At 49.9% G+C, this 24,195-nt stretch overlaps 1 protein-coding gene across 1 annotated transcript in view; it reads right to left on the bottom strand.

Annotated features, from left to right (window-relative positions):
* The window catches only part of EPHB1 (EPH receptor B1), a 429,883-nt gene that overhangs the window by 274,990 nt on the left and 130,698 nt on the right, over window positions 1–24,195 (bottom strand). Inside the window, exon 3 of the mRNA XM_057738466.1 lies at window positions 1,443–2,124. Coding sequence (XP_057594449.1) covers window positions 1,443–2,124 — 682 coding nt within the window. The remainder of the gene's footprint in view (window positions 1–1,442; window positions 2,125–24,195) is intronic.

Here is a 24,195-nt window from a genome sequence, read left to right as displayed (position 1 = left end):
TGGCTTTAAACCTGTCTGTGTTGATTCATCACTTGATCTGGCACTCTCTCCCCCCAGTTTCCACACCATCCATCACGGGTACCATAACCAAGAAATCCGATAAAGACACAAAGGCACAGCTCTCCACTCTCAGCAGGCTTCAGAAAGGCTGTGTGAGTCCCCCAGCCCAGGCAATGAGCTGAGTCCAAAGGATCGCAGAGCAGGGGGGCACTAGCAATCCTATGCCTGGTGCTTTCCCTGCAGGTGTTTGGTGAGCAAGGGAAGTGGAGAAGGAGGCACGCAAGGGATGTTTTGATGCTCGGGCAGGGTGGGGATGACGACAGGGGACAGCTGGCATGAAGCTCATGATGGAGAAAAAGGAGCAACCACCGCAACCCCCTGCCCCCACCTCCCACTCCAACTTGTCCTAAAAAGACTGGGGGCATCCTGAGCAAGGAGTTAGGGTCAAGGTGGTCATTTCTGAGGTCCATGTGGGAAACCTTGCTCTTGAAAGAATCTGAAACTTTGAAGGCCACAAGCAAAAGATAAAGGAAAACAATATTCTCTTCCCCAGCTTTGAATTTCCCCTGTTCAGCATCCAGGTATTCAGGCCACAGACAAGCCATGGACCCTCTAGATCCTTCTATTAACTCCCAGAGAAGACCGAGTCTTGAGCCAGTTTAGCATGTTTATTGCCATGTACTGGACACATGCTCTCCTGGACTGAGGAGGGCCAGTGTGAGCACAGGGTACCCTGACACCTGCAACAGCAAAGTCTCCATCACTCCGTACCACCCCGAAGTAAAGGTAATAGAGCACACAGTACCGTCCCACCCCCATTCCAACAGCTTCACCTCCTTCCAGGACCTACTAACGCGAGGCTCCATCCCTGGCCCAGGACCTGGCACTGAGCCCCTGGAGGGAGACAGCCAAGCCAGGGGGCTTTGAGTTAATGAGCTACATGGGTTCAGTACCAATCTGAGTGCTGTGGGAGCTGGACTAAAATGAACTAAAATATTTTCCAAATTCAGTCATTTCTCAGTTACCCTTGAGTGACTTGTCCATGACAACCCCAATAATGCATGCCTTAGAGCACAGGGCTGGATAGGATGCAGGGGTGTGTGTGTGTGTGTGTGTGTCTGTGTGTGTCTGTGTCTGTGTTAGAAAGAGAAAGAGAGAATATGAGTGTCAGCGTCCCCAAAACTAAATATACCTGAGTGGTTATTAAGTTATGATCCACCATTTGCAATTCTCCCCATCTTCCTCCCCCGTTGTAAATACAGATATTCTGGTTGAACACAACTGGAAGATCATCAGGCTTAGCACTGGAGATGGAGGTTCCCCAGAGCCATAGAAAAAGCCATTAGGCTCTTCTGTTCCTACATGATCCAGAGCTGGAGGTGGGGACCTTTGGGGACCCCAGGTGGGCAGGAAGTAGAGGCCTCAAGAGCCCCAGGGCTTACCCTTGCAGGCCACGCTGTTCTCGGGCTCATAGCCAGGCTTACAGGTGCAGCGCCCGATGGGCACCATCCACTCCCCGTCCCCGTTGCAGTAGAGCTTGATGGGCACGTCCACTTCCTCCGCATTGGGGATGCACGTGCCCCGAGCAATCACCAGAGACGTGCTCTCTGCCCCAGTCATGGTCTCTGGGAACACTGCAAAATTTTGCACAATGCTGGGACACTTTTTGAAGAAGACACGGACAGAAAGGAGAGACATACAGGCTCCATAGTCCTGGAAAGCGAGGTAAAAACCGTTCCGAGTAAGAGGCCCAAAGCTCCTGACTTCTGTGTTGACCTTCATCAACCTTCCCCCGAAGTCCACCTGGGAGAAGCTCTCGTCTGCAGCAATGGTGTCCACTTTGAGGTAGGGGGCCTCGGACCAGAAGGCCGACTTCTTGGTGGCAATGACAGAGTCAGTCTCATAGTAGTACAAGTTGAAGGTCTCCTTGCAGGAGCCTGGGACATTGGGGAGGCTGCTGCAGTCCCTCACAGTGAAGCGCATCTCTGTGTAGATGCGATGGGCCCCCCGCCGGTTGATGAAGGTGGTGAGCAGCCAGTTGTTCTGGTTGGGCTCGAAGACATTGCACACCTGGTAGGTGCGGATGGTGTTCAGGTTTTCATCGTAGCCACTGACTTCTTCCCACTGTACCAAGTAGGCCAGGCACACACATGAAAAACACAAAATACAGAGTAAGAAGACAAGGAGAGGCAGAGCAGAGGAGAAGCCTGGCACTAGAGGGGGCCTTAAGAGCTCACCAGTCTGGCTGCTTGACTTGAGAAATGAACACATCTAACCCAAGCTTGCTTTTAAAGGTCTCCTTATAAGCAGACTTTGGAAGACTTCTCTGGAGCCCATCCCAAAGTATAATAGACTTCATCCTAGAAAGCCTCCCTTCATCTAACCCACAACTCCCATGCTGTGACAGTGATTTATTTTATTCAAGGGACCAGGTGCACTCTTAGCTCCGTGCAATGGCAGGGACTTTCATCTTCAAAGCCGCTGCCTCTGCTCTCGACAGTCATTCTGCATATTAGGGCTCTGACCACATGACACCCCCACCTGGGAAATTCTCATTTCTGAACCTAATTTTTTTAGTGTGGTGAAACTCTTTTAAATCTCTGAAATGCATATAAATATAAAGACTTTCAGAACTGTTCAACTAACTTAGGTTCACACAGACTTTTGTTTTATAACATCAATCTCTTTGAAAGAGTTAGACTGTGAAGCTGGTAAGAGTAGAATTGCTGGGACTTCCCTTGTGGCACAGTGGTTAAGAATCCACCTACCAATGCAGGGGACACAGGTTCAATTCCTAGTCTGAGAAGATCCCACGTGCCGAGCAGCAACTAAGCCCGTGTGCCACAACCACTGAGCCTGTGCTCTAGAGCCTGCAAGCCACAACTATTGAGCCCGTGTGCCACAACTACTGAAGCCCACATGCCTAGAGCCCATGCTCCACTGCAATGAGAAGCCCACGCACTGCAACGAAGAGTAGCCCCTGCTCGCTGCAACTAGAGAAGGCCCACACGCAGCAACGAAGACCGAACTCAGTCAAAAATAAATGAATAAATAATAAATAAATCTTTTAAAAAAAGAGTAGAGTCAGTAGAAATCCTTAACGAAGCAAACTAAGCTTCATTGTGTGCACACTTCAAGCAAAGATGTGATGGAAGAGAATGTTGGAGGGTGTTACTTAGGGAGTAAGGAAAGCTTCTTAAAAAGGGAGAGACAATTGTGATTCATGTTGGAAAAGAGGGTTCTCATTCTTAGCAGTCCTGTAGACTGGAAGGAGAGGAGAAACAGTGCATTTATTAAGCAATGTGTCTCAATAGTCCCAACAGTTCCCCATACAACTAGGTTATCATCCCCAATTTATAGGTGAAAAGACATCATGCAATTCACCTGTGGTCACATGGCCATAAAGGAGATGGGGAAGAGAGGAGACAGAAACAAGTGCTTCGAATGGCCAAAGAAATTCACCTAGTAACATTTCAGTGACAGGTAATAAGAAGAGGGGGTCCGTAAAGACACAGCTTCCTTAATGAGCCACTCTGGGGCAGGGACCAAAGGAGAGTTGTTGGGTCATTCTTTCTTCCTTGTGCTGGGAGAGGAAGCAGCTGCCCATACTAGGGAGCTCTCAGGACCCTGAGGTCAAGAACTGGAGGTGTTCCCAGGAGGTTCCAATGTGTTGGCTAAAGAAGTAAATAAGGGGCAGAAGAAATTCAACTTCCTAAAGTGAAAAGAGAAAATAGATTAAGATCCTTGACCATTTAGCAGTGGTGGCAAAAGGAATGAAACAGCACCATTTCTTTAAATATTGTGTTAATTACTTATCAGTCACAGTGTGGAGTTGAAATATATAAATTAGAATTCTTCATTAAAAGAGCTAAAAGCTAATCAAGTGTATATGGGAAATATACTAGAATTTCTTCTTGCAAAGAATTCTCTGTAGGAGCAAGAGGGCACAGCACAGGCAAGGTTGTCCTTCAAACTTGTACCAGGGCTTCCCAACACCAAGCATGGTGCAGAGGAAAGACAGGCACATGGAGAGCTGGCCCCTCCCACCCGGACCTATACAGTGACCCCCACGGCCACTCCTTCTCCCCAGGCCCCTCCCAGCACGCTCAGGGCGCCCAGTTCCCTCCCCAGCCTGGATTCCTTGGTGGGCTCTTCCCAGGACCCTTGCATGCAGCCAACCTCACCTAGACTTTGCTTAATTTCTTATTGAATCTCTAGATGTTGAGGAACCACTTTTTATTCCTTCTTTAGATTGTGTTATGTTCTATTTAAATGTGTTTGTTAAAGTTATGCTCTGCTTGCCCAGTCTTTTGGAACCAGAAAGCACATACATTAGGGAGAAATCACTGACAGTTGTTTTAGTTCAAATTTTCAGGCCTCTCTCTCTTTCCACGGCTGTTTTAAAATTACATTTCCCCAGTTGACCCTACATGACTTTTGAGGGAAGGACAGGATTTTTGTGCTGTTCTGCAATTGTTTAAACACAGCAGGTCTCACGATCTATCATTTCATTGGGCTGTATGAGGTCTCAGCACGAACGTAGGGCTCCTTTGTCAATGCACAGGTGAAGCCTGAGGCCCCAATTAGGGTGGGGACCTTGACCCACCCAAGACTAATGAGCTCTGCTGTGTGGAAGAGACCCCACGCTTGAGGTCTCACCTTGGCACTGAGACTATCACCACCAGCACGTCTTTAAATAGACAGAATGAGGATTTACACTCATGTGGAGCTGGGATATTGAGAACATTTATCTTAGAAAATGACACTAATTGGTATTATAAGCCCGAAGAGAGGTAACTCTTTCAAACATTAACCTCTCTGGGCCTCAGTTTTCTCATCTGTAAAATGAGGAATCATACTGGGTGACCTGGAGTCATAGAAATCTGCGGATCTAATTGATTCCATGACAACTCCTAAGGGCGCGATCAAAGCAAATTAGGGGGAATACATCTGTATAGTCAAAGGAAAGAGTAGAGAGAAATTGAGAGAAAGGAAAATAACTCCTCGTTGTTCGGGAAAAGGCCATGATGGAGTCTTTTTCCTTCCTTTTTTCATTCTTCTCCTGCCTGCGGGTGATACAGGGGTTGAAAACATAGCAATCAGAGTGGACTGGAGGGGGCACAAATGCTCTCCGAGTAAGTGGCAATTAGGACTGGGGGCCTTGAAAGAGAAGATTTGGGTAAATCGAGATGAGGGTGGAATAGCATTCCCAGCAGGGAGGACAGACAGTATTATTTGTTTATGATACTTGGAATCAGTGTCATTGCTTTATAGTTCTACCTCACTCATTCATCAATGAAAAAAATATTTATTGAATGCCAACTTTATGCCAGGCACTCCATTAGCCACTGGGGATGCAGACATATGAAGCTTATAATCTAGTGAGAGAAACAGAAATTAGACAAATGGTTATTAAAATAACTAAATTATTACAATTGTGCTAACTGCTGTGAGGGAAAATTTCAGGATGCCAAGTGAGGGGGGTGTACTTGATCTACAGAGGCCTACCAGAGAAGACCTTCCAAGCTCAGAGGGATGGATGGATAGAAGTTAGCCAGGAAAAGTGTGCATCTGCTGGGGGCAGAGAGGGGCAGAGAAGGGACAGAGCATTGAGGCCCAGGAACAGCAGCAAGTGCAAAGGCCCTGTGGTGGGGAAAAGTGACCTTGCATCATTGAGGAATGAAGTGTGATAAAAAGCTGGAGGTGGCAGAAAGAAGACTGGGGAGAGGGTGAGTCTCGTGAAGCACTCTGAATTTCATCTTGAGGGTAACTAGAAGGTATTGATGAGTTTCAAGGAGGAAAACACAGGTGATCAGAGCTCAGTTTTTAAAAGATTTCTCTGATGTAAAGTAGAGATTGGGTTGGATGAGTGCATGAGCAAAACATGTACGTCATTGTCCTGGTCCAGGTGAGAGTTGATGGTGGGGTGGATCAGCCCAGTGGAAACTAAAACTACATCTTGGTGCAGCAGAAGCTCTAGGCGTTCATCCAGGCTGGCGAGGGGGGCTGAGGGGCGGGGTGTGAGACAGGAAGGACCGAGAGAGGCCGCTTTAACCCGGTCCAAGGGGTCGGGTGTCCCCTTAACACTCTTTCATGCATCAGGCTTGCCTCCCCTAGCAGGCTTTGAGGTACCCAGTGTCCCCAGGCACACCACTTCCCAGATCCTTACAAAGCGGGGTGGGAGGGGGGGTTTCGCCAGTACTGGATGTATGACCCCACTGATATTCAGACCCAATTCCTTTTACCCAAGACCTGTGCTGGCTCTAGCCTCTGTGAGGTGTTCTCACTGCCTGGTCCACAGCTCATTTCCTACGGAAGGTCTCCGTTCAGTGGCAGCGTCTCAGCCTCCACTTTTAGGCATTTGACATACTGCCTCCTGTGTTCCTGTCTATAATTATCTCCTCCCATTAAAACAACAAAACACCTCAGTCTGCTTATCAGATTGGCAAAAAATTAAAAAGATAAAATATCGTCTCCATAAGAATGTAGAGAAAAGGCCACTCCCAAGCCTATCGGTGGCAGCGTGACCGGTGGAATTTTTTAGATGTCAAATTAATAGTTTCGCTCAACATCTGAAAGGTTGGCCTCAACTCATACCAGTGGGGAACAGGTGAATCATTTTTTAAAATTGTTGTAATAGGTAGGTAGCTATCTGGAAAACCCATCATTTTGCATCCATACTTCTTACCTTACTCCAGAAAAAATTCTCAGTGAATCAAAGATTTAAACATTAAAAATGAAACCATAAAAATACTAAAAGAAACCATGGAGACAATGTATGTATAGTAATTATGACATGAAACTCAGAAGCCATAAATGAACAGATTGATCAATTCAGCTCCATACAATTTTGTTTTTAATTGGCATGACAGAAATAGCCATAGTAAAATCAAAAGTAAAAGAAAACACGCTGCAAAAAAACTATTTGCAACTTATCACAGTGTTAATTTCCTCTAATAGATAAAGAAAATCTATACATCAATAAAAAAAGTGTTAAGAATATTAACAGTGTTTACTAAAAGAAACAGATACAGCTCATAAACATATGAAAAGATGTTAAACCTCACTCACTATAACCAAAATGATAATTAGCCATGCTGTGATATTTTTTTTTCCTTTTTGGTCCGACAAAGGGTTGATAACACACCACGTTGGAGAAGGTGTCAGAGATACTCATTCTAATAAGTAGCTGGACGAAGGGCAAATCTGTACAATCTCTGGAAATTTTGGTTTTAATTCATCAAAATTAGAACTGTAAACATCTTTTGACCCAGAAATTCCACTTCTAGGGTCAACCCTGAGTTTGATGCCAATTTGACTGTGGTCCTCACTCCTTGGGGCTCTCAACAGGAGTCTAATATGACACCTAAGACCCTGTGCTCATGTCCATCAACTAATGAACACATGAGCAATGTGCGTAGCCACTGGAAATATGAAATATGATGTAATGTAGCCATACGATGGAGTACTATTTGGAAATTACAAAAGAAGGAAGCACTGGTACATGCAACAACCTCTAAAACATGATGCCCAGTGAAAGAAGCCAGAGACAAAAGACCACATATGGCATGGTTCCATTTACATGAAATGTCCAGAAAAGGCAAATCTATAGACAGAAAAGTATCAGTATTTCCCTGAGACCGTGGATGGGAAAGGAGTTGCATGACTGCAAGTGGGCATGAAGAATCTTTCTGTGGGTGATGGAAATGTTCTAAAGTGGGATTGTGGTGATGATTACACAACTCTGTAAACTTACTGAAAATCATGGAATTGTACACTTAAAATGAGTGAATTTTATGACATGTAACTAATAACTCAACACAGCATCTTTTTGAAAAACACTCTTTGTTATCTGGTCCAGCCTACACCTCAACACCCAATCATGCTGGCCTGGCCTCTATTATCCACAAACAGTATGCCCCTCATGCCCAATTTGTCACCACAATTTGCCATTTCTTCCAGAACAATGTTCCTCCTATCTGGCCTCTCTCTTGCTTTCCACGGCCATGCACTAGGGCTGGCATTACCTCATACCTGGACTCATGCCCTGGCTTGCTGTTTGGTCAAAGAGTAATGACAGCAGATCAGGCAAGAGATGGCCAGGGCTCAACCCAGGGCCACATCCTCTCCTATCACTCAGAGACGCTGCCCATTTCTGCCCCTTGATGTTGTTGCCGATGTTCTGATGCCTTTCTTCTACCCCACCCTCATTCCATCTCAACTCCTCCAAGACACAGAACCAGAGAATAGCAACCCAGCTGGAAGCCACCATAGATCGTGTTGACCAAGACCTTTTGCTGACAAATGTGCACACGGAGGCCCAGAGACACTCAGTAGTGACCCGGAGTCAGGCAGCTGATGGGTGGCAGAGCCGCGCTCTCTCGGCAGCCCCCCTCTTTGAGGGGCCTCAGGTCTTATTTACCCCATAATGCCTTCCCAGCTTATATTCAGCTACCATGTTCCCTAATGCTTAAAGTATGACGGAGCTTATTCCACACAATTTAGCATTTGATAAAACGCTGTTTTGAACGATTCATTAATTGCTTTGGTTTCCACTACCAGGCTGTGAGCTCCTTGAGGACAGGGAATTATGTTTTGACTAATTTGTTAGTTTCTGTCGACAGTGAAGTAATTCCATGCATTTCGCTTTGCAACACTGGTATTACATAACATTTTTATTCAGCGATGTCTGGGACCCGTGAAATTCACAGGTTTCTTGGGGCTCCCCCTTACTCCCTTCTCCTCTCCCTTCTTATCCTGGGTGATCTCAGCCACACACAAGGCTGCAACCACTATGGGAGTGCCTCACTGACCCCTTCCCAGGGCCCAGAGTTGTTTATCACGCTGCCTGCCGGACGTCTCCTGGTAACCCCCTGGAACTCACCACCTTGCTGTCTGCAGTCTTGCGGCAGTCTCACAAACCCAACCTCCACCACCCCCACGACATGGGCTTGGCCCCCAGAAGGCTGGACTGCGTTAGGGACCTCCTGATATTCCCAATGCCTAGCCCTCAACGAATACCGACAAACTGAGGGGATGAGCAAGGTCCTGGTCTGTTTCTCAGCCCCTGGCCCTTGGCTGGGGACGTACCGCAGGTGCCACCCGGCTGACTTATCGCTGGGAGAAGAGGAAACTAAGCAGCCTAGCACAACCAGCAGAATATTAACAGCCTTTGAATCGGCATTATTATTGATGCCAATGGACCACCTGTCCTTGAGGCAAACATAATAAAAAAACAATGACACCCATTAGAAAGTATTTGCTCAGGCTTTCAGATCAGGACTTTGATGTACGATAAAGGCTCCTGTAGGTTCCTCCAAGCTCTCGGTTTCTCAGACTGGCTTGCTGGAGTCAGAACCCGCAGGCCTGTTGCTCTGGAGTAACCCTGAGTGCCTGTTGACATTTGCCGTCTGGCTGACTGCATGTACGCGTGTGTGTAAAACACACTGTCCTCCTTCAAAACAATGTCATGAACTCTATCCACTGGTGCATCTACACTGCCTTCTAGAACAACCTTCAGAAGCTCCAACACATTCTTTATCCTCCAAGGGTGGATCTGGATTTCAGAAACAGGCAAAGGTCATCTGGAGCCCAATCCGATGAGTCAGATGGACCCGCAAGCTAAGAAATACTACTTCCTGATCAGAAATGAAGAACCACCACAAAATAAAGTTAAGAAGAGGGAGCTGATTCTACTTATGCCTCTGAAGACAGTTCCAAGCATGGAGTTCTGGAAAGATCTATGATCGCTGGCCCTTCCTTGGACTGCAGCACCTCCCTGGGCTGACCCTGTCCCTCCCAGAATGCCCAGTGACTGCCATGGTGCTGCATCCCAGCAACCGCTGAGAACAAGCCATTTCTACAGGGCCTGTCCCGGAAGCCGCACTCCTCTGGACACTGTTACTTAAAATGAGGACAGCAATCACTGAAAGTGGCTTTTTGGCCTCTATTAGTCTAACAAGAGGCTATTCTGATTTGTTTCCAACCCAGCTTATTTAACTCATTTTAAAAATAAAAGAACTGAGCACCTACTACCTCCCCAAGTAGTGGTCTAGGTGTTCAACTAAGAGACGAAGTCCTGTCCCCATAGGTCTGATAATCTAATGCAGCAAACCAGAGGATGAATGAGCAAACAAATTAATACTATAAAGTTGAACAGTGTTAAATACTACTGAGGAGCAGGGAAGGTGGTTAGCAAGTGACAGCTGGCAGTGGGGTCATCAAAGGTCTCCTTCTGGGCAGAGATCTGAATGACACTCGGAAACCCCAAGCCTGGAAGGCAGATGGGGCAGGAGCATCCCAGACTTGGGAAATAAGAACGGACTCTCTCAAGAGTGTTCCTGGCGTTGCCAAGAAAGCCAGGAGGCCGGGGTGGCTGCCAAGTGGCACAGGGCAGGGGGAAAGCGGGAAGAGAGGAGGCGGGAGAGGTTGCTGGGGGCAGTCGGACCCCACCTTTGCCAGTTACAGCGCTGCAACCACACGCAGCTTTCTGAGCTTCAGTTTCCTCATCTGCAATAAAACACTCATTACCCTGCAGGGTGCCACGAGGACTGAAAGACCATCACCTAGGTAAGAAATCACCTAGAACTGAGCCTGCAGTAACTACCATTCAGTAAGTACCAACTATTATCATTCTATCAGCAGCAGCAGCAGCACTGTTATGCTAACCTCAGCATCCTCCCTGGCTGAGGGCTGACGCATCCGGTGTGGAAATCGGTTTCCTCCATCCTAGATAAATAATCCCGTTCTCTGGTCAGCAGAAAACGCAGGGACTAAAGGGCTGAACTGGGTCTTCTTACAGACCTAGAGGGACAGCCAGCAGCCTCCTCCCAGCCTCTCCCAGAATCTCCAGGGCTGTCAGTGGGTAGGTTGGAGCAAGGGCCCCCTTCTCTCAACCAGGTAATCTCTAGGTCACTGCCAGCCACCAGCTCAGATCACAAGGAGACAAAACTGGACACAGCTCATAGGCTTTGGTCCCATTCAGCTGACTGCATTTGCGCACAAACTTTTGTACGAAGGATTCTGCTATTTTGCAAACAGTCGCCATCACCACGCCCCGTAGGACCCTAACTTCCCTGGCACTGCCCAATCAGGGGAAATCCAAAGACCTGCTTTCAGGCTCCCAGTAAGAGATGGCTGCTCTCTGAACAAGAAGAGAAACGCACTGAGACCCAGGCCACACAAGACTTCACAGAGCCCACAGGAGGCCAGAGATTCTACAGGGCAGCAGATTCCTCGGGCAGGGCTGAAGCCACCATTGCCAATCAGCCTGGATCCCAAGGACACAGCTCCCGTGTAGACAGTAAACTAAGCCTGAAAAAGCTGGGATATTAGACAAGCTCGAGGGCTAATTAAAATGTAAAATGTGGTCCGTGGGGCATAAATTCCTACAAGCCCAGAGGGATCTACCATTTAGTACACCAACCAAGCAAGGCAGCCACGTACTCAGTGGCTCCCCGAGGGCTGCGAGCACCAGCTCACCTCCCAATATGCCTCATTTACCTCCCAGATGTGCTGGGCTGGGAGGACACGAGTGGCCCCTCTTCCTTACCATGGCCCCATGCGGTGTGCCAAGGAGCTGGGCGCCTGGCTTGGGACGTGCACTGCTTCTGAGATCCCAGAGCCTTGAAAGGGCACGAAGAAATGAAACTTCTAAAGGATGCATAAGATGCAGAAAAGGATTGGGGTGAGGGACACAACTGGAATATGGGAAGAATTAGAGTATGGAAAACATATTCGTTATTTCCCCAGGCAGTCTCTGTGAGTCTCCACAAAATCTTTCTGGGAACTTAGATGGTGGAAAAATGCAAGAAAAGCATCTCCAGGTATTTCCAACCATAATATATCCAGGTGGCCTGGAAGGAAGTTTTTTGTGTCCACCAACAAAGGGCTGGGATGAAGAAGTACTGCTGTCACCCTGCCTAACCCTGAACCCCCGAGGTCATGGTGACCCCTGGCTTAGCTCAGGAGTTCCACGCACATACTCTGGAGTCAGCCAGACCCAGCCCTGTGACCAATGGACACGTCTTTAAACCTTCTTGAGCCTCGGTTTCCTCCCCTAACACAGGGATACTCAGAGTACCCACCTCACCAGATGGCTGTGAGGATTAAACATAATAAAGCACGTAAAGTATTTTTTTTAATTTTTAATTAATTAATTAATTTATTTTATTGGCTGTGTTGGGTCTTTTTTGCTATGTGCGGGCTTTCTTTAGTTGCAGTGAGTGGGGGCTACCCTTCGTTGTGGTGCGCGGGCTCCTGATTACCGTGGCTTCTCTTGTTGTGGAGCACGGGCTCTAGGCCTGGGCTTCAGTAGTTGCAGCACATGGGCTCAATAGTTGTGGCTCACGGGCTCTAAAGCACAGGCTCAATAGTTGTGGCACACAGGCTTAGTTGCTCCACGGCATGCGGGATCTTCCTGGAGCAGGGATCGAACCCGTGTCCCCTGCATTGGCAGGAGGATTCTTAACCACTGTGCCACCTAGGAAGCCCGCACGTAAAGTATTGATACTTCAACCTGAATAATAAGAGACCCCTAAGAGACCCCTGTGAGTTGCTCTCAGCCCTCCAGAGACACAGACTTAGCCTCTCTGTAAGCACCAGGCATTTTTTCCTTGAAAGCCTGGCTCTCCCTCCATGACGTGTATGATCTATTACTTGCTCCTGTCTGTCTGGTTGTCTGCACCTGTGCTTCCCTGGTGTGTGCATGTGTGTATGTGTGTGTGCAGTGTGTCTATGTGTGTGCACATGTAAGTATGTGTGTATGTGTGTACGTGTGTGTGCATGTGTGTGTATGTAGTTGGGGTGCTGGCTGTGGCCCAGGCAGGGCCTGCGTGCCCTCCCTTGGGTATATACTCACCCATCAAATGCCATACGAGCCCTGGTCAGCTCTCCACTCCCAGCCAGCGAGCGCCCCTCACTGCCCAGACGCCACGGCTACAGGCCACGGGAGCCACGTTAACACAGGGCAAGGCCAGCCGGCCCGAGGTCCAGATGGCCTGCATCTCGGCATCCTGGCACATTTCACACCCCAGTCTCTGCCAGCACGTCAGGAGAAACACTGCAGGCTTGTGCCTCGGGAGGGGGCTCCTTGTCCCCGGCACCCAGGCCACTGTAACTGCCACCAGGCAGCAGCATTTGGTACCAGGCCCTGCCTAGAGTGGGGTCCTCAACCATTATGACAGCTGCTGCTGCTGTTGACACCGAAACAGTGACAAATTCATCCTTCTGACAAGATCCCTTTAAATAATTCACAGGGAGCTGGGGATTAAGACACTGTTTCTCTCTGTCTCTGTTGAGATTTAAAACACCTCCAGCTGGGGTATTTAAAGAGCATATAATGGGTTGCCCCTTCTGGGTCTCCCCTCCCCCTTTCTTCCTCTTTCCCATTTCCCAAACTCACCCCCCACCCCACCAGCCAGCCTTATAACAAGGAGGCCCAGAAAGCAAGAAAGAAAAAAAAGGAGGGAACCAGTGCTTGGCTGGTCACTATGGCAACGGTGGCAGCCTATTCAGCTGTCATTAGCCCAGCGCCTCACACATGTGATTATCGTAAGCTGTAGATTGAATGTGGTCCTCACTGCTGCCCAACAAGGCCTTGTCGAACAAGGCGGGGGCGGGAGCTGCGGGCCCCAGGCCCCTCCAGCCTGGCCCTGCTCTGCGCAGGCCTGGGCTCCCTTGACGAGGAGCAGGTACCCCTGGGAGAGACTGATGGCATTTCCCTTCAGCTTGGAGGGATCTCCACGCAGAACACAGAGCCAAGGCCAGCACACTGGGGTACAGGCCGAGGAAATGGGTTCTTCATTTCAGAGAGTTTTGACTGAGTGTGGGCCAGGCTGGCTCTGGCCAGCTGGAGCCTCCTGGAGACACGGGAGCAAGCCATGGGGGAGGAAGAGACTGGCCTTCCTAGAGGAGCTCCTGGCATCATTCCCATTCTCATGGTGCAGGAAAATCAAATCTGGCCTGGGAGGGGACACACTCCCCTCCATCCTGTCCCCTCCCCAACTGTGGGAATGTGGCCACTGTGTGTGATCCACTTTCAGGGACTGTGGCTGCTGGAGCTTGGTCCTGGGAAGCCTGGGGAGGACTTTGATCTCATGCCTTTGCCTCCTGGACTTTGATTCAGATTGTTTCTGGGCAGAGATTCCCAGGTCCAGCAACATTCTCTGAATGACACAGTCAGTGGTCACCTCCGCCCCCCTACCAGGCACCACCCTCCACGAGGCATCACCCCCACTAGGCACCACCCCCTACTAGGCACCACTTCCACTAGGCATCACCCTCCACGAGGCATCACCCCCACTAGGCACCACCCCCTACTAGGCACCACTCCCACTAGGCACCACCCTCCACAAGGCATCACCCCCACTAGGCACCACCCCCTACTAGGCACCACTCCCACTAGGCATCACCCTCCACGAGGCACCACCCTCCACGAGGCACCACCGCCCACCAGGCACCAGCCCTCACTAGGCATCACTCCAGCTCTTCCATTGTCCCTTTCAAAACTCCCAGAATAAGCCCATTTCTGCAGATGTGCTCAGGCCCGCACAGAATGCCATGGGGCCACCATCCCCTGTGACTTGCACCTGCCTTTCCTGCACCTGCATCTTGTGGTCAGTCCCTGTGAATACGGGGCCAGCCACACACAAGACCCCACCACCTGAGGCACTGCCCACCTGGGTCACCCCTGGCTTGTACCCATTTGCACCTAAACGCAAGGGTGGACCTTCACCACGGACCACGTCAGTTTGAAGGCAGAGCTCTCACTTAGCAAGAGAGGTCTGAATCTTGACTCCAGCATCTTTCATGCTGGTTGTCCTTTGTGACACTGGGAAATGTATTGGGCATGCCTGTCTCCAATACACCAAATGTATTGGGCATGCCTGTCTCCAACCAAGAAGAGTGGTTAGTGGGACAGTATGTGTGAAGATGAGGGTGTGCCAGGACTAGATCCCCCTTCCATTCTATCAGAAGAAGAGCACCTCAACTGCAGGAGGGCCTGGTTCAGGCCAACTGCCACCGGGGCCACTAGATGGGAAACAGCAGCTCACAGAGGCCCCACAGCTCTCTCCCTTCCCAGGAGTCCTCACTGCCTGAGCATTTGCCAAGGCCTGGGGGCAGGAGCTGACTACAGGCTCCTCCATCACCGCCTGGAGCCAGCCATCCCCAGGGACCACCTACGTCCTCTTCTGGCTCCATGGCCAGGCCTCACCTGCCCTGGGAGCGGGGCCGCCCCCTCAAGGCTCTTCCTGGACTTACTACTCTGCCCCGAAGCCCCATACATCACACAGGGGCTGCTCCACCCCTCCCCAAACAACTTGCTTTAAAAGGCAACTCACGGAGGCTTAATGTGTATACGTTTCACTGGTACTCAGCTTTCAAAGCTACCATTTCCCTTTGTAGAAAACTGAGCAACGGTTGCCTCTCCTTGCCCCTTGCTCTCTGGTTTCTCAACGATACAGGACTCATCCTTCCTCACTCTTATCCAGGGGCAGAAGTACAATCCAAGAGTCAGCTCAGCGATCAGAGAGGCCTGGGGTCAGTGTCAGCAAAACCCCTGAGCAGTCCTGTGACACTGGATCATTTTCCAAGCCTCTGTGTCTGCTCTGTAAGATGGGAGAAACACCCCCTGGCTTGTAGGGTCCTGGTGAGAATTCGGCGAGGTGATACAAGTGATGTTCGGTGCCTGGTACAAAGCTGGTACTTAGCAGTAACTAGTAGTAGCAGTAGTTATCACTGTTATTAACAGCGCTGTGAGTAATAACAGGTTACACCCTCTGATGGTATTCTTGCAAGAGCCACAACCTGACAGAAAGGTTGGAAAGCTGCTCTTGCATCACAGGGGCCCCCCAAATCAATGCCCACCCTCATCCCATGCAAGTTAAGTCCCTCACACAAGAGTCACTGTGACCACCAGTACTAGTCACGGCAAGTGGTATTGACTGAGCTTTGGAGTTTACAAAGAAGGTAAACACAATTTATGCTGCCAACCACTCTGTACATAAGATCTTTCATTATTCTGCCATGTGACAAAGGCAGAAGATGGGCTCAGAGAAGTTAAAGAACTCAGAGGAAAATGGAAATAATCCCAGCACATTAGATTCCACGTCCTGGGCTTGCTCCTTGATGCTACCAGAGGTACAATGGGATTTAGGTCAAAGAATTCTACTTTGGGCCGTACGTGGAGGTAAGGCCAAAGGTGCACCCTAGGGCTTCCCTGTTCCCATACAAGCTAAGCTTGTCCTTCCAGAACCAGAAGATCCATCTGTCTTCTGCTCACCCTGATCCCCCTTTATTCATCCTTTTTCCTCCTGTCCATCTTCTCCAGGCCTGTTAACTCTGCCTCACCTTCCTTCTAATGCTCCATCCTCCCCTGTAATACATTTCTGTCCTTCACCAGGGAGACTGGTGAGGAGCTGTGAGTTCAGGCTGTCAGGGCAATGAGCCCCTGCAGACCCCCTCAGCTCCATCCTGGTGCCTGTGTCAGGAGCCTCATTTCCTTCCAAGGCCCCGAGGTCCACTCTGGCCTTCAACCTGAGAAGAGATGTCACCAGGTAGCTGGTCCTCAGCCTCACATGCTGGTGGGAGAAAGGTTTCCAGGGTTGGGACAAGGGGTGTGGCAGGGACTTGCCTTCTTGGGGAGGGTTTTAGAGAAAAGACATCTGTCTGTCCGAACAAATGAGGGTTAAGCCTGCCTCTGAGATGGGGAGGGGGCTGGGTGACCTCTGGGGTTTCCTCCCAGAGTCTGCGGACGGAAATATCTCCTTGTCTGCTGATGAATGAGTCTGCAAGCCATTTCCAAGAGCAAGAAAATAAATCTGCCAGATGCTAAGGTCCTGGTGAACCACCACAACTCCCAAAGTTCTTTAACACAGCGAGTTGGAGAAGCATCTCTCCCTCAATTGATCTCTCTCTCCACTCCACCCATATCCCTTCTGCCCACACACGTACACAGTCATACCTGGTGTGTTTCTGCTGCAGGAAGGGGGACCCCTTCCAGGACCCGAGAGTGGGTTCTTGTCTAACACTCGGAAATGAACTGTCCGAGGAGACACACGTCCTGACAAAGCAAAAGATTTTATTGGGAAGGGGCGCCCGGGCGGAGAGCAGCAGGGTAAGGGGACCCAGGACTGCTCTGCCACGTGGCTGGCCGTCTCCAGTTTTAAGGTAATGGGGTTAGTTTCCAGGTTGTCTCTGGCCAGTCATCTTGCTTGGTGCATATTTGGTCCGACTCAGGGTCTTTCCTGGTGGCTCGAGCATCTCTCAGCCAAGATGGATTCCAATGCAAAGGATTCTGGGAGGCTGGCAGGACCTGGGGACTGGTGTCTCCTCCCTCCTTTTGGCCCCTCCCGAACTCTCCTGGTTAGTTTTCGGAGGCAACACGTGTTCCTTATCGGTACCTCTTGCTGCGACACAACTCACACAAGTGGCTCTCATCCTGCCTGGCCAAGGCAGACAGTTTCAGTCAATGGTTCCCTAGCATCTCTGCAACCAGCGCAATAATTAATATTCTACTCAGTGCAATAATTCATATTCCACCCAATGACACTGGGCATCTGTAACATTCCAGTCACCTTCCTGTCAAAGGCACACACATACCCACCAAAAGGAGCTCATATAAAAGCCCAGTGACAGAGCAACCACACATGATGAAGCCGGACAGAACAGTGCCCTTGTGCGGTCCACCTCTCCTCCCCTGGGATCCACTAGCCTCGGCCATCCTCCCCCCCCACCACCACCACAGGGCTGTCACACTACCCATAGCAGCGTCTGAACCCCATGGAGTCCCTTCTACCTCCCCAGGGCCCCGCCCCCGTGCCTCTGTCCTGAGCCCCCAGGCCTTTGTCTATCACTGTCTCTGTCAAGCAGGTGATTTTAAACTTCCATTCCTAAAAGACACGTATTATATTAAAAAAAAATGTTTTAAGTGCCTTGGGGTGTTTTGTTCCTCATTGCTTCATAAAAGTGACATTAATAGCCAGAGAAGAGCACTGCTGAGTGCAATTACAGAGGATGTTTCAGGTATGAAAGCTGTTTTGAGCCTGCTAATGTTTCCTAATTACAGGCCTTTTGGTAGCAAGAGAAAAAGATAAAGAGTGGGTGGGAGGCCCAGGGTGGGAGCTCTGACTTATCTCAGGGGTTTACCTGAAGGGGGCAGGGGAGGGGCGGGAAGGGGAGAGGGAGCAGGGAGGTCAGAGGCCCACCCACTGGGAGGCCCCTCCCAGTGAAGAAAGCAGTGCTAATTCCTGGGTAACAGCTCAGAGAAAGGATACCACCCATGTCCTGAACTGTGAGAAAAAACCTCTTAGATACTGAGCCTGAATTCGAGGAACCCCCAGCAATTCAAGCTGGGAATTCCTTTGGAAGCTACCCTCTGGAGACAATGCAGGATTTCACTGGGAAAGAAGGGACAGCGTGGTTGTCAGCAGGAGAGCAGGCTGCAGGAGGTTAGATGTTAGCACTGGCACTTTGTAGCCAGGTGACCAGAGGCAATGTAACAGCTGTTCTGTGCCTCAGTTTCTTCATCTGCACAATGGGGCTGTTGTGAGGATTTGATGCACACCTGGCTGTAAAGCACCTGGGGCCTGTGATACAGGGTTAGATTTCCTCTTTCGCTGCCCAGCCTAGCACAACACACGGTTGGAACATAGGACCTAGGCGTACCACTCAGTACTTCTTGGATTCAGGAACTGAATCAGGGCATGTGTGGGAAGCAAACTGATCCAGTGAGACCCATTCAGAGCTAATTCCAGGGCTTCTGCTGGAACCAGGAGGAGGTGCTTGCTCTTTCCCAGGGGACACGGATGGATGAGATTATAAGGGCTGGAGCCACTGCAGACTTCTTGTGACCAGGAGGAGGCCCAGCATGGAGCCATCACCAGGGTAGTAGAGAGAGGAGAAAGGGAATGGGAAGAGAGAGAGACTGATCCTAAGCATCTGGACCAACCCCACACATGAAGCCACATCAGCCCCTGGGCCATTCATTTACATGAGCCGAGATACCTTCTTTAAGATTGACTTGTGCTTTTCTGTCCCTGGCCACCAGGAAGCCCTGACTGATACAAAAGTGTAGCTCCCAGCAATCAGCAGCCAGGTCCAGCGCCCCCAAGTCCCAGGCAGGGGTACCAGTCTGAAAAAAGATGACCACCTCGGTCCCCCTCTGCCCGCCTGCCCCTAGCATGGCCGGAAATTCAAACATCATACAACTCCATTCACAAAATCATTTGCCCAGAGCTAAATGTCTCTTGGATTTGCCTAATTTAGCTCAGGCTTTTCTGTCTTAATTAGCATGATTGAGTCATCAAAGGAAGAAAAGAGAAAATCCAGGCCTCCAGAGGGTGAGTACTATGTTAACACTTTCTGAGTGTTTACCCAGGAAAACTTTTTATCGATGTGGTTTCGTATATGGAACCATTCTCATTTTCACCCTGCTGAGCAGAGGAGGAAACCGGGACTGAAGGAGTCTGCATGACGGGCCCAAGATCACACTGCCAGGGAGCTGCAGAGCAGGAATGGGAGTTGGATTATTTGATACCAAGGCCTGATGCCTTCACTGCTGTTCTATAAACTTCTCACCCATCAGACCAGCCACATTTCAATTGATTTTGCTTAGCCTTGGAACGAATGGGATGTTATTAGAGTGGATTTCTCTCCTAAGCGTGTAGTCCTTATTTCCAAGATGTGGCAGCCAGTGAGGGTGCCTGGATCTGACAGACAGGGAGAGAAGAGGCAGCCAGGAGGGTCCCCACACCCCACACGGACAAGGAGGGCTGTGCGGAAGGAAGGCCCCAGTGTGCCGCTCTCATGGGCTTGCATCCTGTGTGGGGAGCTAATTTATCAGACATGGGCATTCAAATGAGGGTTGCTCCCTTCACACTGGCCTCCCCGGAAGCTCTCCACTTAGTCTGATAATCCTCCCATCATCTAAGATTTTTCCAGAACTCCGGAAACTGCCTGCAGAGGCATAAGGTGAAATCAGCTCATTCAACTTCACACACACACACACATCACATAGAAATATACACATATATCGCACAGAAATACTCAGATGCATATATACACACAGCCGCATATATACATACATGTACCTGGATACACACACGTGAACACACATAGCACATATCTATATACAGACACACAGACACATACCTACACATACATGCACACATGCACATGGGGCACAGGCACACACCCCCTCAGCCTGCTCATCCTGAAGGCTCCTCGGGCTTGGCTCCAGACTCCTTCTCCATCTTTCCTCTATCACCTCCCCCCTTCCCATGATGAAGGTTAGCCAATATTAAAGAAGTGAACAGAGCACGTCACGGGCCGTGAGGGTGGTTCTAAAGGGCAGCACAGATGGAGTTGGAGTCTGGAAGCCAGTGGAGCGCTCTTTGAAGATAACTCAGATCTGTAAATGTTCACACGGGGGCCACACATCCCACAGACACAGAAACCTACACACACAGAGGCCATTGACCACCCACGTGCAAACAGCCAGTGAGCCCTGGCAAAACTCTGCAAAAGTAAAAGGCCTTGCTTGGATTTCCAACAAGCAAGTTGAATAGCCTCACTATCAGAGAGACCCAGGCTCGCCTTTCTAATCCATCACAGCCAGTGTCTGGGACCTTCTGGCGAGTGTCCTGGTCTCCTCTCTCATGCTCACCTCAAGAGAGGTGGCTCTATCTGCATCACTAATTAAGTTCTTTAGAAAGATACTGACAATCAGTTGAGTAATGAGAGGTCTACAACAAACATTTTATTGGGCTACAATAAACCTAAATTGAGCATCTCCTAAGTTCAGAACCCTGGGTTGAAGATGCACGGAAGTATCATGAATCCTCTGGTCCTTCCTCATTTATTTGGCCAATAAACATTTACTGGAGGCTGTCCCCTGCTGGATTAGTGCTGGGCACCAGGGACAGAGATGAAGCCACTCCATTCTCTGGCCAGTGGGAGGAAGCACACATCAGCACAGGTTTCACTCACAAAGTGATGGACAGTACGTTGGAAGTCGGCACCAAGCCCTCTGCTTTAGGACGAGGGCTTCTACTATGGAGTCCTGGTGAGGAGGGGCCTCCAGGAGGGCTCCCTGAGGGGAGGAGAATGGAGCTGACCCTCGAGGGACAGAGAGTGATGAAGGGAGGGAGGGTAGGGGAAGAGGAAAAGGTGTAGAGGGCCAGGCAGCATCTAGGAACTGGAGCAGACTGCTAACAGGAAAGAGCCAAATCTGACTACTTGTTGGATCTGTTTCTTTTACTGTAACCTTTGCTTCCTGCTGCTTTTGTTCACTAAAAGGATACTGTCCATACATAACGGCCTGCCTCGGGGGAACCCTGCCTCTCTGCCTGAATGTTAAACCAAAGCGCCTTTGTTAAGGGAAGCATCCTGACCCTGTCCACCTGTGGATGGCTGCAAGAAAGAAGAAATTAACACATCCTCTCCCCAAGGCTGGCCATTCTTGGCGATATTTGCAAAACTTATGGTCTTTTTACTTTACACCCTCATCTCCTCCCCCTCTCTGTGCTACAAAAGAAACTGGCATCCAAATCCACATAAGATGGTTTTTCAGAGACATTAGTCTGCCATTTTCGTGGTCTGCCAGCTTTCGGAATAAAGTCCTGTTCCTTGCCTCAACACTTCATCTCCAATCCATTGGCCTATCATGCGGCAAGCAGAGTGAACTTGGACTCAATAACAAGATGGACCATGCATCCATGAAGACTAGCACTTACTGAGCTCTGCCAGTGGCTGGGCGTGGCACTGAGTGTTAACCACGGGACCTCTCGGAGCTCCCCACTGCCCAGAGCTCCTGACACGTGAAGTCAGGACCCTTTTGGAGCAGGGCTGGAAACAAGGGTTTGGGAGCGGTAACTGAAAGCAGCCCGCGGGAGAAGGGTGGGGTCAGCCGGGTCACGAGGGAGAGTCTGGGGATGCCCTTTGATGGGAGCTCAGCCCCTCCCTGGCGTTTGTTACTTTATAAATGCATTTGTTACTTTCTCCCTCTGGTCACCAGGTGGCCTCTGATTCGGTTAAACCTAAAGGCTTGAAATTAAAGCTGCAATTAGACTATAAAGCAACACTTTGCCATTTGAGCAGAAATACTTTCTGGTTTTGACACGTAATATTATAATCCACTTTCCAGCAATATAACTGAAAACAATTTGTGGGTTATATGTGGGTGGGCAGTCCAACTCCTTCCCGCATCTGGCAGTTCTCAAGTATAGGGGTGAAGAAACCCAGTGACCTCATAAAGGGAAGTCTCCTGGCCTCTCTCTGGGGAGCCCACCTCACAGGCTATGCACCATGAATAAGGTTCATTGCAATGTCAGCTGGGCACCCTGGTAGAATCACGGTGCCTCTTCTGGGTGAGGCCAACCCAGTTCCCTAGAGACCCACAGGCTACCAGAACAATGCCCACCCACCCTTCTCTATCTTAAACACGTATGGTGTCCTGACTGCAGGGACCATCGGAGGTCTTTGTGTCTTTTCTGGGGTTGGGGGTGGGGCCGATCTTCTCCCCCACGGGATCCCAGGAAGATGTGGACCAGCCACCCACCCAGGCTCCTGGCTTCTCAAATGCCTGACCCTGGCCCCACTCCCCAGACCCCTTCATCACCCAGAAGTACTGTGTGGATCTTAAAGCTAAGTCCTGATGCCAGGCTACGGCCTCTGGTCCTCCTCCAGTCTCACTGAGACCCCCAGCCGGGCCCCTGTACTTTGTTGCAATGGTTGGTCCCTCCTGGCTTCACTCTTCTTCTCGTTGGGTCAATGCCACGCTACAAGATGCCAACCCCCTCCCGCCAACATCCTCAGCTGCTGACCCTCTGAGCCCACAATTCTTGCACAACCATAACCCAGGATGACTCCGCTGCCACATCGCCTCCAGGTATACTTGATCAGGGCCGTCACAAACACACGGCCTTGACCTCAACTAGGCCCTTGTTCCAGCCACATTCCTCCCAAAAAAGTCCAGCCTCTTTCCAACTCACCAGCAGTGGCAGTTACTTCACGCCTTTTCCTCCCTCCTAAAACCTGCTACTCAAGACTCCTCACCTCATTACTTGTATAAAGCTACCAACAGTGCCTGAAGCTGTATGGTACTCAATTCACAAGTGGGAGAATGAAGGTTCAGTGAAGTGGAGTAACTTACCCAAGGTCACACAACCAGTAAACATCACAGCTGGGATTCACGCCTGGCTGTCCTACTCTACATTTAAGCATTCTCCCTTCTCCAGCTCCCTGGCTCTCAGTCCACTTTGTAGTGGCAGTGGCATGTAGGGAAGGGAAACTATTATATCACAGACATTGTTTAAAATTTCTGGCCAATGCTTACTGATAATAAAAAGAAAAAAGAAAAGAAAGACTCCCCACCTCCACTCTCCAAACCTCCCCTTCAACTTAAGAGAGAAGATAGGAAGTTGAAAGACTTTTCTATTTTACAGCCCCTGTCACCAACCCCAAGTCCTCCCATCTCTCTGAAGGCACCGATCTCTGTCCTGCCATTTCAACAGCAAAGAAGTCCCGTCCCTTGAAAGGCACCCACGCCCACAGCCTCCGGTACCCTCCGCCTCCCACGCTCTGTATTCCCTCCCCTCATGAGCTGCTGGGTCCATCTCCTCACCTCCCACTGACCCTTCAACGCTCTGCTTTCTGGCTTCGACCCTGGTCCCCTCTGAAACCATCCGCATGGGTCACCAACAGGGTCGTTGTAACCAAGGCCAGTGGAAACATTCAACGCCCAGCAGCACCTGCCACTTTTGCCCCTCTTCCGCCTTAACCCCACCCCGCCACACACACACCTTGGCTTCTGTGAGAAGACCACCTCGTGGTTTTCTCCTGCCTCCCAGGTCACTTCTTCTCATTCCCTTTTCAGGCTCCTCTTTCTCTATTTGGCACTCCGATCAGGCTACCCATCCCAAGTTCTCACCTCTCCTCCCTCCAGACACGCTCCCTGGGAGACTGCAGTCACCTCCTGGGCTCACCTCCCAACACGTGGGGTTGCCTTCTCACTCCACTGCCCTGGAGTCACATGCTGAGGGGCCCCTCCCCAGGGGCTTCTCAGGGGCACTTCAGATTCACGAACTCTGCCTCTTTCCACCCAAGCATTCTCCTTCTATGTCCTCATCTTCAAGAACGATACCATCAGCCACCCATTTGCCCAAGTCAGGCACTTTCAACAAACATACATTGAAA

The sequence above is a fragment of the Hippopotamus amphibius genome, chromosome 6 (assembly GCF_030028045.1).
Source record: "Hippopotamus amphibius kiboko isolate mHipAmp2 chromosome 6, mHipAmp2.hap2, whole genome shotgun sequence".
Taxonomy (NCBI): Eukaryota; Metazoa; Chordata; class Mammalia; order Artiodactyla; family Hippopotamidae; genus Hippopotamus; species Hippopotamus amphibius.
Note: the sequence above shows the minus strand (reverse complement) of the source record. Positions and strands in the feature narration are given on the sequence as shown.